The sequence below is a fragment of the Alexandromys fortis genome, unplaced genomic scaffold (genome assembly GCF_014885135.2).
Source record: "Alexandromys fortis isolate MF-2015 unplaced genomic scaffold, M_Fortis_MF-2015_v1.1 scaffold_122, whole genome shotgun sequence".
Classification (NCBI taxonomy): domain Eukaryota; kingdom Metazoa; phylum Chordata; class Mammalia; order Rodentia; family Cricetidae; genus Alexandromys; species Alexandromys fortis.
In genome coordinates this window covers 4,294,478-4,311,394 of record NW_026068004.1, presented here as the reverse complement: position 1 = coordinate 4,311,394, position 16,917 = coordinate 4,294,478, and the positions used below count along the sequence as shown (strand labels likewise).

Sequence of the window (16,917 nt, the reverse complement as noted above, 5' to 3'; positions counted from 1 at the left end):
CCCATTCCCTAAAGACCCCCCCAATTTTAATTTTTTTTAATAAACTAAAAAGGTTGGAATGTTATTCCCTTGGAAACTACAGCTCCCAGACTTCTCCTGGATCACCTGCGTGCGCGCTGGCCGCGCCCAGGTGAAGACCATTACTCCCAGATAACCTTGCGCCCCCAGTTAAAAGCGAGCGCTCCACGAGGTTTCTCTCTCTTGCTCCCTTGGTCCTTTTCCCTTTACCCTTGTGTGTCTGCACGTCCCGCCCTTATCGTGTTCCCCTCTCCCCATTAAACACACCCACGTGGGAACCGCGTGTCTTGTCCTTCCTTTGCGCGTGTCCCGTCTATCCTGTGTTCGTCCACACGCCCGCGCCCACCCCGCCGCCGTTTTTAAAGGAATAATAACCACCCTGCTACAAGTTCTGTCCAGTGTTCCCTGACTTGGAATCTCCATCCCTGCTTGCTGTCAGTGTCTTGGTTTCTTAAGTGTTCAAAAGGAGAAGACTGGACTATAAAGTATTCCTGTTGAGCACGATTTATTGATAAGGGGTTAGAATTCCTGTGAGCTACTACTTAAACACAGCCAATAGTAAAGGCTAATCATGAAATGACAAATAAATTGTATTGGAAACAGAGACAGAGCGCCTAAGAATGTGGCTCAGCTGTAGAGCACCTGAGTAAAGGCAACATCTGAGGCTAGAGTTGGAATCATGGCATTTTAAAGGCAACATAAGCTCTGAACTCTACACGTCTTTAGGAGCAACCCCATTTCCCTGTGCTCTGTGTTCTAGTAGTTGTTTAGTGTGATACCTTTGCTGGTTGAAACACTGTATAATGATTTATAATCTCAACTCTGCTCAGTGGCATGCATTGCAATCATGACACTGGCTTTCATGGGTGTATTTACACCTTAGTAGCTGGCAATCAGCACTAATCAGAAGCACCTTGGCCCCTGCAGTGCTGTTGCTAAGCCTTGTTCCACAGCTCTGACCCCAACTCTCCTCACTCCTGTTGTTGATTCTCATCATCTCTGAGAGGCAATCAAGCCCAGCCTAGATTTTTCTCCACTTTGATTAATAAATAAACAGATCCCCCCCCAAAAGACAAAAGTCATTGAGTATCACGTATAAAATGACACAGCCACCATGCTCTGTTGGTTTTAGACACTGAGATTTTATTATGGAATCATAGGGAGGAACTCTAAAAGGAGAAAGACACATGCAACATTTGTATTAAACATGGATTTCTACAACACGGCAGAGAAATAGTCACATGTGGAGACAGAAATTGGAAATGTGAAAAAAAAAAAAAACCCAAACCTCACAGAACACATATTTGGGATCTGGCAAAAAAAAAAAAAAAAAAAAAAAAAAAAAAAAAAAAAAAAAAAAAAAAAAAAAAANAAAAAAAAAAAAAAAAAAAAAAAAAAAAAAAAAAGTCAGAGGAAAAATAAAATAAAATGAAAAAATGTTATTGTTGGTTTTCTGTCTTTCTGAGTGAAGACTCAGAAAGGTAAGCAGACTTAACATGGCCTCACGGTGATTTAAAAGACTGCACCACTAAGAGATTCCCAAGCATGGCCCTACCTGCCCATTTCACAGATGGTAAAAAATGACCCAGAAGACATGAGTTATTTGACAAATGTCACTCATTTAGTGAACGGTAGAACTATTTCTAGGGCCTGGCCACTTACCACTTGGTGAGGCTGAATATACCATGTCTATGGTATGCTTAATTGTGTGAGTTCAAGCTATTGATTGTACCTCTGCTGTAACCAAAATTGCTTCTGCTGCTCAGAGCTGAGCCAATTTCACAATGGTCATGAGACCAACCCAGAGGTCAGCATGAGGTAAAGGTAAAACTCAAGAGGTTCCATTCTGCACCAGAAGGACCCACATACCTAAGGAGAGGAGAAGAAAGCAGATCCACAACTCTCACAACAGGGATGCCTTAACTGGCCCCCAGATGTCAATGCCTCATTAATGGAGCACTACATGGCTGTTCATTTAATTATGGGTAGCATCAAAAAAAAAAAAAAAGGATGGTAAAACAAAACAGAAACATTTTTCTCTATCAAAAATATATACTTTTCTATATGTATCTAAATAAATAATAGCTTTAATGTATGTATGTGTGTGTTTTATGGAGGTGATTAATTTCACGAAGTCATTTGAAGATGATGATTCATGTAATAGAAGATTATATCATTGACGTGTCAGTACACCCTAAATAGATACACGGATTCAGTGTTTCTCTCTTATAATTTTAGCAGTCAGTCTTTTGAAATTGCCAAATGGGTCCTCAAGTTCATTGGAAAGTGTGAGTGTCCCTAAAGAGGCCTGTGGTTGTCTGACTAACAATGGTTCCACAGGCTCATATATTTGAACACTTAGACTTTTCTTGACAGTGAGGCATGTCCACTTCTGGTAGCATCAATTACTTCAGAGTGGTTGATGGGTTTTGAAGAAACTCGTTATGAGAATTTGCTTTCAATGTGAAAAGACTAGTCATTTGGGCAAGAAACTTCTTTTGCTTGGACTGCTTTTAGTGTGCTGTATGAAATGGATGTGCAGGACCCACAGAAAAATAGCTGCTAAACTTTCCAAAAGATGGGATGTTCTTTCAGAGTTCCTGACTCATGAAAGAGTCTGCCAGACATTCTGGAGGATACAGAATAAAGTGACTGACAAACTGTTAATATAGGTTAAGCTGTCTTCCAAATTTCCTGCTTCATGGAAATGTTTGCCAGATACTAAGTCCTGTAGCTAAAGATGAATGCCCCAAAGTTGCAGAGAAACATTGGGTGACTGCCCTGGCAGCAAGATGTCTCTGTCAATTCTAAAGTTTTGGAAGTTGCTTACAATGTGCTTCTTGATTACTTAGGTAATTTTATACCTTTCTGGAGTCTTTGATGGCATTGAAGAAGATAGTGATAATTATAATTTTACTTAGTTATGATAGAGGATAAATTAGGTACAAAACTTTAGGCTCACAAAGATAAAATAGATGATAGAATATTTTCCATATTTTTGTCACATATGAATAAACTAAATATTGCAAATGTAATTCTTGTTTGATACCTGTGTTATTATATGTAATTTTACTATGTTAAATTTAAAACCTTCCATTTTAATTAGACTGAAAAGGGGAGATGATGTGGGATGTCCTTCTGTATATGTGTTGCATTTATTCATTGATGAATGAAGCTATTTGGGTCAATGACTTAACAGAGTAAGGCCAGGTAGGAAATCAGAACAAAGATAGAGAAAGACAGAGAAAGAGAGGGAGGGAGAGAGAAGTAGAGAAAGTAGGCAGAGTCAGAGAGATACCATGTAGCTGCCTAAGGAGAGGGATGTTGGAACCCTACTGGTAGGACACTATCTCATGGTAAAATGGGTTAATTTAAAATGTAAGAGCTATCTAGAAATACACCTAAGCTATTGGCCAAAAAGTGTTGTAACTAATATAGTTTCTGTGTGATTTTTCAGGACTGGGCATCCAGGAAATGAATGAGCAGTCTCCATCAACATAGGTTCTATTCCACAAACTATCAGCTCATTTCTGTCCTGACAACACCTGCTGTGCTACTTAGAATAGAGTGCCTCAGCCTCTGCTGTCTGTACTACCATGTTGTTCTCAGCATGTTTTTGGGTGGTTTATAGGTTCTGCTATTGTTTTCTTGGAATTATATCAATTACATAATGTACATCACTTGCTGCCTTCAAAGTACAGGAACCAACACAATAGACCATGGCAAAAGACCTTGTATTAATTCTCTCTAGACAAAAAACTTTCTACCTCCTGTTCTCAGGTTAGCATACTGTACTAAGCTTTTTTTCGGGGGGGGGGGGTCAGCAACCAGCACCCAAATCATCACACAGAGACTTCATATTAGTTCTGATTGCTTGGTTAGTTTATGCTCATTTCTAGCTAGTTCTTTTAACTTAAATTAGCCTGTTTCTCTTCTTTATCTACTATTTTTCTCAGGCCTTTTTAGTTTTCATTCCTTCTGTATATTTAAGATTCACTTTTTCTTGTATCAGCTAGCTGGTGGCAGCCTAGCTTCTACTCTTGTATGTATACCCCCTCTTCTTCCTTGTTCTCTTTCCTCTTCTTTTTTCTCTTTTTTCTTCTTTCCCTCTTTCCTCTTCTTGTCTTTCATTCCTAAATCTCTCCTCCTACTTATTATTTCTGCATGCAAAGCTTGCCTTTCCCTTTTCTGCCTTGCTATTGGCCATTCAACTTTTTATTTGAATAATCAGGTGCCTAAGGCAGGCGAGGTAAAACAGCAACACATCTTTACATAATTAAACAAATGCCGGATAAACAAGTGTAACACATCATAACATCATTTAGGAAATACATCAGAAACAAATTAACACACCTTTACACAGTTAAAACATGTTCTACAGAATTAACAAAAGTACTGCATCTTACCCAGTTAAAACAATATTCCACAACACCATGCTAATTGCCTTGGCCAAAAAAAAATGTGTGCACAGAGGAGCAGGTCACTCTTGAAAACCTGAGTTATTGCGAGTTTGTTAATCGTGCTTTTTCTTCTGCTCTGGTATGACATGTTGGGTATAAGGTTTCTACTTCAGGATGGATGGGAGAGGACAGAAGGTCATTCCCAACCTACATCCACAAATATGAGAAACAGATGAATCTATTATGCTATAATCCAGTAAGATTACTGATGTGTTTGGAATTATACCTTTGTATACCAATCAAGGCAGCCACCTTGGTTTGTCCCAATTAAAAAGTGCAATGTTGGTTCAAATGCACTGGTTAGTTACACACAATAAATAAACTGTCCTTTTCTTAAATAGTGAATGATCCACTCCAGGCTCTCCTAGATCCTGATTCATCAGCCTGCCTTACTATGCCCTATCACCTTGAGAAACGCCCTCTTGATGTCTTTGTTTCTCAGACTGTAGACCACGGGGTTGAGCAAGGCTGTGAAGGCATTGTAAAAGAGTGCTATTTTCTTGTCTTGCTCAGGGGAGTAGCTGGAGTTGGGCTTCAAGTAGATGTAAGAGGATGGACCATAGAATAAAAAGACCACAGTCAGGTGGGAGGCACAGGTAGAGAAAGACTTGCAACGTGCTTGGTTGGACTTGATCTTGAGAATTGCCTTGGCAATATGGACGTAGGAAGCCACAATGAGTGAAATTGGGGTAAGACCCATAAAAACATTCAAGATCTGGTCCACCATCTCAATGATGTGGGTATCCATGCAAGCCAGGCTACGCACTGCAGGACTTTCACAGAAATAGTGGTTGACCTTGTTGGACCCACAATATGGCAGACTCATCGTGAAGTAAGTATGCAACAAAGAAAAGAGAAAACCACAGGCACAAGACCCAGCTGCCAACCATATGCACACGGCCCAGTTGAGTATTACAGTATAACGCAGAGGGTGGCAAATGGCCACATATCTGTCATAAGCCATCACAGCATAGAAGGTGGCCTCCACCATACACAAAGCACTAAACACATACATCTGGAGCCAGCAGCCAGCAAAGGAGATGGTCTGAGAATGAGCAAGAAGGTGCACTAACATCTGGGGCATGGTGGTAGTGACATAGCTCATATCCAACATGGCGAGTATGCAGAGGAAGAAGTACATGGGAGTGTGCAGATGTGTGTCCAGGCAGATCAGCAGGATGATGAGTCCATTGCCCATGACTGAGCTCAGGTAGATGAACAGGAACACAATGAAGAGGATGCTGTTGGTTTGGGGGTCACTGGAGAAGCCAAGCAGGATGAACTCAGAAACCCAGCTCCGGTTCTGCCCTGGAATCATCCACATGGTGGAGGCTTTAAGAGAATCACATTCATCTGTGTGTCACCAGATACATGCCAGCTGTAGAGGCAGAAAAAGGAGATACAGGCTGGTGAGATGACTCAAAAGTTAAGAGCACTGATTGCTGTTGAAGCGGATCAGAACGCTCAGAGCTGTGTGTGTGACTCCAGTTCCAAGGAATCTGATTCCATTCACTGACCTCCACTGGCAAGACACACACATGTTGCACAAACAAGTATATAGGCAAATATCTATACACATAAAATTAAAGAAATACTTTTTAATTAAGAAAAGAAAGGCTAATACTCCTTAACATATTTCACAATATAGAAACAGAAAAGTCATTGCCAAATTCCTTTTATGAAGCTACAGTTACCCTGATACCAAAACCCACACAAAGACCCAACCAAGAAAGAGAATTACAGGCCTCTCTCACTCATGAATATCGACGCAAAAATTCTCAATAAAATACTGGCAAACCGAATTCAAGAACACATCAGAAAAATTATCCATTATGATCAAGTAGGCGTCATCCCAGAGATGCAGGGCTGGTTCAACATACGCAAATCTATCAATGTAATCCACCATATAAATAGACTGAAAGAAAAAAACCATATGATCATTTCATTAGATGCTGAAAAAGCATTCGACAAAATTCAACACCCCTTTATGATAAAGGTCTTGGAGAGAATAGGGATACAAGGGTCATACCTAAATATAATAAAAGCTATCTACAGCAAACCGACAGCTAACATTAAATTAAATGGAGAAAAACTCAAAGCCATCCCACTAAAATCAGGAACAAGACAAGGATGTCCACTCTCTCCATACCTCTTCAATATAGTGCTTGAAGTTCTAGCAATAGCAATAAGACAACATAAGGTGATCAAGGGGATTCGTATTGGAAAGGAAGAAGTTAAGCTTTCGTTATTTGCAGATGATATGATAGTGTACATAAGCGACCCCAAAAACTCTACCAAAGAACTCCTACAGCTGATAAACACCTTTAGTAGCGTGGCTGGATACAAGATCAACTCCAAAAAATCAGTTGCCTTCCTATATACTAAGGATAAGGAAACAGAGAGGGAAATCACAGAAGCATCACCTTTCACGATAGCCACAAAGAGCATAAAATATCTTGGGGTAACCCTGACCAAGGAAGTGAAAGATCTATTTGACAAGAACTTTAAGTCTTTGAAGAAAGAAATAGAAGAGGACACCAGAAAATGGAAGGATCTCCCTTGCTCTTGGATTGGGAGGATCAACATAGTAAAAATGGCAATTCTACCAAAAGCAATCTATAGATTCAATGCAATCCCCATCAAAATCCCATCAAAATTCTTCACAGATCTGGAGAAGACAATAATCAACTTTATATGGAAAAACAAAAAACCCAGGATAGCCAAAACAATCTTATACAATAAAGGAACGTCTGGAGGCATTACCATCCCTGACTTCAAACTCTATTACAGAGCTACAGTATTGAAAACAGCTTGGTATTGGCATAAAAACAGAGAAGTCGACCAATGGAATCGAATAGAAGACCCTGACTTTAACCCACAAACCTATGAACACCTGATTTTCGATAAAGGAGCTAAAAGTATACAATGGAAAAAAGAGAGCATCTTCAACAAATTGTGCTGGCAAAACTGGATGTCAATCTGTAGAAGAATGAAAATAGACCCATATCTATCACCATGCACAAAACTCAAGTCCAAGTGGATTAAAGACCTCAATATCAGTCCAAACACACTGAACCTGATTGAAGAGAAAGTGGGAAGTACTCTACAACACGTGGGCACAGGAGACCACTTCCTACGTATAACCCCAGCAGCACAGACACTAAAGGCCTCATTGAATAAATGGGACCTCCTGAGACTGAGAAGCTTCTGTAAAGCAAAGGACACTGTTGCTAAGACAGAAAGGCAACCCACTGACTGGGAGAAGATCTTCACCAACCCCTCAACTGACAAAGGTCTGATCTCCAAAATATATAAAGAACTCAAGAAACTAGACCGTAAAAGGCTAATCAACCCAATTATAAAATGGGGCACTGAGTTGAACAGAGATCTCTCAACAGAAGAAGTTCAAATGGCCAAAAGACACTTAAGGTCATGCTCAACTTCCTTAGCGATCAGGGAAATGCAAATCAAGACAACTTTAAGATACCATCTTACACCTGTCAGAATGGCTAAAATCAAAAACACCAATGATAGCCTTTGCTGGAGAGGTTGTGGAGAAAGGGGTACACTCATCCATTGCTGGTGGGAATGCAAACTTGTGCAACCACTCTGGAAAGCAGTGTGGAGGTTTCTCAGGAAATTCGGGATCAACCTACCCATGGACCCAGCAATACCACTCTTGGGAATATACCCAAGAGAGGCCTTATCACACAACAAAAGTATATGCTCTACTATGTTCATAGCAGCATTGTTTGTAATAGCCAGAACCTGGAAACAACCTAGATGCCCTTCAATTGAAGAATGGATGAAGAAAATATGGAATATATACATATTAGAGTACTACTCAGCAGTAAAAAACAAGGACTTCTTGAAGTTTGCAGGCAAATGGATGGAAATAGAAAACACCATCCTGAGTGAGGTAAGCCAGACCCAAAAAGAGGAACATGGGATGTACTCACTCATATTTGGTTTCTAGCCATAAATAAAGGACATTGAGCCTATAATTCGGGTTCTTAGAGAAGCTAAATAAGAAGGAGAACCCAAAGAAAATCATATAGGCTTCCTCCTGAATATTAACCTTCATCAGGCGATGAAAGGAGACAGAGACAGAGACCCACAATGGAGCACCGGACTGAAATCTCAAGGTCCAAATCAGGAGCAGAAGGAGAGAGAGCACAAGCAAGGAACTCAGGACCGCGAGAAGTGCACCCACACACTGAGACAAGGGGGATGTTCTATCGGGAACCCACCAAGGCCAGCTGGCCTGGGTCTGAAAAAGCCCGGGTTAAAACTGGTCTCGCTGAACATAGTGGACAATGAGGACTACTGAGACCTCAAGAACAATGGCAATGGGTTTTTGATCCTACTGTACCTATTGGTTTCGTGGGAGCCTAGGCAGTTTCGTGGATGCTAACCTTACTAGACCTGGATGGAGGTAGGTGGTCCTTGGATTTCCCACAGGGCAGGGAACCCTGATTGCTCTTTGGGCTGACAAGGGAGGGGGACTTGATTGGGGGAGGGGGAGGGAAAGGGGAGGCAGCGGTGGGGAAGAGACAGAAATCTTTAATAAATAAATAAATAAATAAATGAAAAAAAAAGAAAAGAAAAGAAAGGCTAGCATGTGGGTTCTGAGTACACTGTTCAGTTTCTGTGAATCTTCTCAGGCTACTGAACCTCCCAATGCCTCTGTCTCTTCATCTATCAAATAAGGCTGATGACACTCATAAACTATGATGGGACACATCAGGATTATGATGGACATCTAACACATCTCACAGAACTCCTCTAAATAACATGGAACACATGATATGTTGTATGCAGTCTCACACTCTTATTTCATTTTTGGGAAGGCAGAGACAGAACAAGAGGGCTACACTAAGCTACACTAGGTGAAATGATCTGCACTGAGTTCAACTAAGAGACTCTGTCTCAGTGAAAAAGGTGAGAGCAATTGAGGAAGGATCCTATCAGTCTACAACCACACCATACACCACACACACACACACACACACACACACACACACACACACACACATGGGTACATGCAAAATAGAAAATAAACGAACAAATGGAGATAGCAGAAAAAAACATCAGTCAGACTCAGGCCCTCACACATGTCGTCCTATGAGTAATGACAGAAGGTCATGTGTGCAGTGCACTGAAGACACTATAGTCTTCCCAGGGAATGCTGATGGATCGTGTGGATCTGTGAGGAGATAAGTTATTTCTTTTTTTTTTAAACTGTTGCCTCCCTCTACATGCAAACAATCCATTCCAGGTGTACAGTGGAGTTGAGTGGTAAATCTATGGCAAACAAATTTGTTATTTACTTTGGTTCTTCAAGACAGGGTTTCTCTATGTAACAGCTCTGGTTGTCTTGGAACTCACTTTATAGATCAGGCTGCCCTCAAGCTCAAGAGATCTGCTCACCTCTGCTTCCTGAGTACTGGGAATACAGGCACGTAGCACAACCATCTGGCTGCAACCAAATTTTTAACATCAAGCATGATAAATACATTTATCCTCTTAGGGTAAGCAAAGGTAAGATTTCTTTAAAGGACACTTCCCTTGGATAAAAAAAAAAACCCTCTGTAAGCTAGAATAATGCAAAAACAAGTACTCAAAAGTTTATGCAAAGACTTAGAAAAAACAGAAACGTAATGCTACAGTGGAGTAGGTAATCATATGTAAAGGTCACAAGGCAGCTGTCTGGTAGCACTGATGAGGCTGAGGTTCTCAGCACCATTGCTCTCTGGGAGTTAAACGAGAGCAGCACAGCACCAATGCCCTCCCTCTCTTCTCAGTCTCACAGCCCCACATGCCCACCAGTGTTGCTACAATAACAGTTATCTAATATCGGCAACAGTGATTGGATCCAATTGAAGAGCAAATTAAAATGATCCTTTTAGTGTGTGCCTGGCTGTGTTTACTAACACTCTACACATTTAATGCTTTTCCCAGCAGTACACATCCCAACTTTATGTCTAAAACAAAATATGAACACATAGTCATATATAAACATATACTCAAGGAAAGACAGGTAAAGGAAATTTCCTAACACTGCTCAAAAGAGTCTGATCTAGATCACCACTCATATGTTAATCAGCAAGACAATGGTTAAAGCGGGATTGCTCTGATGGGAGAAATATGAACAAGACTCCTAGACATCCTCAGTCTTCTCTTTCCCTGTCCCTATGTCCTATGCTGATCAGGAGAGTGAGTGCTCAGAACCCTCACAGCTGTCCTTCCTTTCAACCCATGTCTGGAGCCCATCATCTCTCTCAACATTTCTGCATTAGTGTCTCCACAACCTATGCCTCTAAATTTTCCCCCTCAATAAGTCTTATTTATTTTAACTTAAATAATTATTTTTATATAATATAATTCAATCATATTCTTCCCCCTTCCAACTTCTCCCAGATCCTCTCCACCCAACTTCAAATTCTCTTTTCTCCCATTCTCTCCTTCAAGAAAACAAACAACAAACACTATTTAAAAATTAATTAAAAAGAAAATCAAACCAAAACAAAACAAAACTCAAATGTGGAGTCAGTTTCCTGTTGGCCCACTACTCCTGGCATGTGGCCTGCTCGAGAGGGATATATATATTCATTCTATAGACAACTGGTTTTCCCTTTCATAGTAGGTATCACTGCAAACTGATTCAGTTTTAGGTGCAGGAGTTTGTTCAGTTCCATTTCTCAGTGCTGGTTCTTTGTCTGCATCAACACATTCTCCATGGAACTGTTGCAGCAGCAATTTTTCAGAAATTTCACATTAGTCCTATCTGGACCAATTAAGATCTCCCATGCCCTGTCCTTTGAGGAGGGTGCAGAGATCATTCCTAACCTGCTTGCTCTGTGGACACTAAGCCTCAGCATACAACTGTCTCCTCCATCTCCTCTCCCTCATTCACAAATCTCCATGAAAGCTCTCCTGGTATCCCACATGCCTCTGCCTCTCTCATATGTTAAGAAATCGCTTAGCTTCTTATCTTCATCATGAAGGGGGAACCACCACCCGTACTGTGTTGCCCTCACTGGGGCCACAGCAGGACTTAGCTAGGCCAGGAAGAATTCCCTGTTATGCTACTACCTCCTGTCCTAACCCAAGTAGGATACATCCTGTATTTCTTATTCATTGGCTGGTTACAATCTAAGGTGTCCTAGAGGGGCCTGATATCAATTTTGAGACAAAACAACATGGTCAAATCTTTCTTTTCCTGTTAACTGAGTCCTCACACAATTAAGGAAAAATTTTCTCTGTTAGAATATTGCTGCATGGGTCATTTTCTAAGCTTTTTTTAAATAAAACAATAAACTAACATTTATTGAGTAGTTTGTACATTCCAACCATAGTTTCCCTAATTTTTGCTTAACATAACAATTCACTGAAGGAATTATTCTTACCTATATGTTATAGGTGAACACCTAAGGCCTGGAGAGGGAAGTTCATTCAAGATTACAGGGAATGGGGGAAATGGGTGTTTGGGTGCTGTGATATCAGAGTCTGACTCTCTGTCACCTTCTCTGATTCTGGCACACAGGCACTGAAGAGGGAGGTGAAGAAGGCAAAGTCTTCACATTGTCAAACTAGTTGAACTTAATGAGACTCAGTCAGTCCAGAGCCCTCCTAGGACAGAGTTGGTAGTCAGGCAACAGACCAGTTCTCCCAATGAGATTTCCCACCCTGTCTGAATGTGGGAGGCCCTGGGATATACTGAATGTAGGACGACTTGAGGTGTGGTTTCTGTGGCATGAGACACCAAGTATTGATCCACAGTCTATTATGGTTTCCCAGCCCAGTGGCCTCTGACTTTGCTTACAGTGACACACCAGCATTGCTGGCCCAATTCTATGAACACAAAATCACAAACAAAGACATTAGAATTGAGTTCCAAGCCAGAGAATGCTACACATTGTAGCCTAAATCTAGGAAGCCAGCATCTGGAAGACTGAGGATGAAGAGTCCAAGAAATACACAACTATAACTGAGTTTGATGCCCACCTAGGGTACAACAGATTCACACCTCCTCCCAAAAAAAAAAAACCATCAAAACAGAATCATGATTTCTCTGCCCACAAAGTACATCAAGCTGTGACTCTCTGTCTGGGAAGTTTCCTTAAAAGACATTGATCACCACTGCTCTGTAATGGATGTGGCTTTCTGCTTTACTTGAGATTTTGAGCTTAGACCTCCATAGTTTTTATTTCTAAACACAAATTCTCTGTAAATATTTATTAAATTAATAAGCAGAGAAGGAAAAAATAAGTAAAGACACAATAGGGAGAAAAAGAAGAAAAAAGGGCAGGCAATGATAAGAGAGGTCTGGGAAATTTAAGATGTATGCACAGATGACCTGCAGATGGATGGCTTGATTAATTCTTATTTCTAGTCCCACAAATGCCAGGACTCCACCCACAGGCCAAACACCAGTGACCATCTTACCTCTTGCAAATCCAAGGAATGTCTTACTGAGTGGCTCATATGAGGAAGTCCAATAAAGCCAAATAATTTAGAGAGTTGGGATACTAGGAAGTAGCTCCAGAAAAATTCCAAGATGCTGTAGAGTTTAATGGACTGAATCTTTCACTTCCTCTGCAAGTAGGCCAGCCTTGACTCTTAACAATTTTACTCATAAAAATCTTTCTTGATAAAGGTAAGCTCAGACATCTTCACCTCTTTACAGTGGGAACAGATGCTGAAGTTTTATGACCCTGCCTCCTCTCTTAACCACAGGAGAACAGGCAAAGGGCCATTTCTGTTCCCACTAGTGTTATAAAGATGATTCCTGGATGCTATCAGTAAGAGCACTAAAGTGACACCCTTGGGAGCAGAGCAGGAGGAAACAACCCATGGGAGGAGGAGTGGTGACCTGTTCCCTCTTCTAAAATCGCTGGGGAATCACAGCAGCTCGGAGAAGTGCTGGAACATGGTCACCTGATAGACAGTTCAAGGACTTAAATTATCTTTCTGATTCTTCTTTTATTGCCCAAACCGTGAGCACTGACATTCAATGAGACCACGTTTGAGTCACAGTCCTCTTCCTTCGTCAACCACCTCGGTGCAATCAAAGTCCTCCCTTCTCTGCTGTGTAATATCTGAGCAAGTTATCTGTTGTGGAATAACCATTTTTACACTGTGAAGACGTGTCACTTGGATTGCTTTATAAAAAACAAGCTGACCATCCAGTATCTATGAAGGATTTGGGGGACAGAGAGGACGTTGGGAAGAAAAAGGGCAGAGATGTTGAGAAACAGAGAACAAGCAATATACGCAATAAGAGAGGTAGCAGTGATGGGATAATTGGCGGCACACAAAAGGAAAGATATGGGTTAAGTTATAAGAGCTAGTTAGAAGCAAGCCTAAGCTATCGGGCAAGCTTTCATAACTAATAATTTGTCTTCGTGTCATAATTTGGGTGCTGACTGGTGGGACACAGAATGACTTGCAAAGTTACTCAAACTCTCTGGTGCTAATGAAGGGTCAAATAACAATGGTGATTGGAGCATGGTTATGAGCAAATTGGATTTGTTGATATTTCAGAACACCCAGTTTGGTTCCCAGCATATAATATGGAAGTTCACAACCATCTGTATCTCCAGTTTTAGAGGACTTGGTGCCCTCTTCTGACTTCCCCAGGGACCAGATATACATGTGCTGTATGAATATATGTTCATACATTCATATATATATGCAAAATGCTGATAAACAGAAGCAAACAGAGTTAACCATGACATTATAACGTGGAATTCACGAGTGACATCTCCAGGACAATGGAATGAGAAAACTCTCAGAGGGCTTCATATCTCTTGGATACAAATAAAAATTTGAGTCCAAATATATCAAGCTCTGAGCATGTTCCCTTGAACTTGCTGTCATTCTATCTCAGTTGCATCTTCTGTTGAATTCCAATAGTCACCTCTTCCCTTCTTGACTGATTAGAAAATAATTGTGATGATGTCAGCCCCTACAATGAGTACTGGTCCATGTTCCCTGACCTTGTATCTCCATTCCTGCCTTCTCTCTATGTCTTGGTTTCCTAAGGATTCAGAAGGAGAAGACTGGATGACAAAGTCTTCCTAGAGTGGTTGATAAGGGGTTGGAATTCCTGTGAGCTGCTCCTTAAACACAGTCAATAGTAAGGTTAATTATGAAATGACAAATAAGTTGTACTGCAGAAAAAAACCAGAGTGCCTAGGAATGTGCTCAGCTGTATAGTGCCTGAGTAAATAGAATGCTCAAGTCTAGAGTTCACATCATAGCATTCAAGAGTGAAGGCAACAAAATCTCTGAACTCTGTACATCCTGATGAGCAACTCCATTTTCCTGTGCTTTGTGTTCTAACAGTTGTATAGTGTGATGCATTTGCTGGTTAAATACTGTGTAATGACATGTAATCTCAACTGCTGATCAGTGGCATGTGTTGCAACCGTGACATTGGCCATCGTGGGTGCATTTACACCTTAGTAATTGGCAATCAGAACTAATCAGAAGCACCTTAGCCCCTGCAGTGCTGTTGCTAAGCCTTGATCCACAGCTAAGACCCCAACTCTCCTCACTCCTATTGTTGATCCTCATCAGCTCTAAGAGGCAGCCGAGTCCAGGCAGAGCTTCTTCACCAGGATGTATAAGGAAACAGATTCAGAGAGAAGAAGACAGAAGTCACTGAGTGTCACATATGGAATGACACAGACACCATGCCCTGTTGTTTTTAGTCACTGAGATTTTATTATGGAATCATAGGGAGGGGCTCAAAAGGGAGAAAGGCATACACATCACTTGTATTAAACATGGATTCCAACAACATGGCAGAGAAATACTCACATGTGGGTCAGAACTTGGAAATGTGAAAAAAAAACCCAAAGTCTCAGAGAAAGCATATTTGGGATCTGGTATAAGAAAAACAACAGAGGAAAAATAAAATAACATGAAGCAATGTTGTTATTGGTTCTTCTGTCTTTCTAGATGAGGACTCAGAAAGGTAAGCAGACATAATATGGCATCGTGGCTGCTCCTGGTGTTTTAAATCACTACAGCATAAAGAGATTCCCAAGTATGGTCCTACCTGCTCATTGAACAGATAGCAAAAAGTGACCCAGAAGACATGAGTTATTTGACAAATGTCACTCATTTAGTGAATGGTGGTATTATCTCTAGGGCCTGGCCACTTGTCACTTGGGTGAGACTGAATCTGCCATGTCTATGACATACTTAATTGTGTGAGTTCAAACTAATGGCTGTACCTCTACTCTAACCAAAAATGCTCAGATCTGAGCCAGTTTCACAATGGTCATGAGATCAACCCAAAGGTCAGCATGAAGTAAAGGCAAAACTCAAGAGGTTCCATTCTGTATCAGAAGGACCCAGAGACCTAAGGAGAGGAGGGTGAACTTCATGAAGAAAAGGCAGCAGATCCACAGCTCTCACAAGCAGGGACTTCTTAATTTGGCTTCCAGATGACAATACTTCATTAATGGACCACTACATGGATGTTTAGTAAATTATGGATAGCATCAAATAAAAAAGGATGGTTAACAAAACAAAATCGTTTTCCCTATCAAATTATATATTTTCGATATGTGTCTGAATATATAATAGCTGTAATGTGTGTGTGTGTGCATGTTATAGGAGGGGATTGATTTCACAAGGTTATTTGAAGGCTTTGGTTCAAGTAATAGAAGGCTATATCGTTAAGGTGTCAGTGCACCTAAAATAGATACAGAGATTCAATGTGTCTTTCTTATAATCTGAGCAGTCACTTGCTGCCTTCAAAGAAGAGGAGTTAACATAACAGACCATGGAAAAAGACCTTGTATTACTTCTCTCAGATGAAAAAACTTCCCACCTCCTGTGCTCAGGTTGGACAATACTATACCAGCCTTTTTCTTTGCGTCAGCAACCAGCTCCCAAATTATCACACAGAGACTTCGTATTAGTTCTGATTGTATGAGATCGTATTCATTTACGCTCATTTCTGGCTACCTCTTTTAACTTAAAAGTAGCCTGTTTCTCCCTTTCTACCATTTCCTCAGGCCTTTTCAGTTTTCTTTCCTTCTGTATGCTTTATTTTCACTGCGTCTTGTATCAGGTAGCTGGTGACAGCCTGGCTTCTGTCTTGCATGTGTACCCCTCTTCCTCCCTCTTCTCTTTTCTCTTCTTATCTTTCATTTCTAAATTTCTCCTCCTACTCTTTTTTTTTCTGCCTGCAAACATTGCCTTTCCCTCTTCTGCCTTCTCAATAATCATTCAACTAATTTGTTTTGTTTTGCTTTTTGTTTTTTTGAGACAGGATTTGTGTAGCTTTGGTGCCTGTCTTGGAACTAGCTCTCTTGTAGACCTGGCTGACCTTCAACATACAGAGATCTGCCTGCCTCTGCCTCCCAAGTGCAGGAATTAAAGGTGTGTGCCACCACGCCCTAAATTGACCAATCAACTT

General features: G+C 40.8%; 1 protein-coding gene across 1 annotated transcript; it reads right to left on the bottom strand.

The window, feature by feature from the left end:
- Positions 1–4,857: 4,857 nt before the first annotated feature.
- On the bottom strand, positions 4,858–5,817 carry LOC126513087 (olfactory receptor 2D3-like). The gene has a single exon (XM_050161242.1). The coding sequence runs from the start codon at positions 5,800–5,802 to the stop codon at positions 4,858–4,860; it is 945 nt and encodes a 314-aa protein (XP_050017199.1). The 5' UTR covers positions 5,803–5,817.
- Between the last annotated feature and the right edge of the window lie 11,100 nt (positions 5,818–16,917).

Bases quoted from the DNA above. Each gene is read 5' to 3' on its own strand.
- LOC126513087 (XM_050161242.1), bottom strand. From the start codon at position 5,802: ATGTGGATGATTCCAGGGCAGAACCGGAGCTGGGTTTCTGAGTTCATC.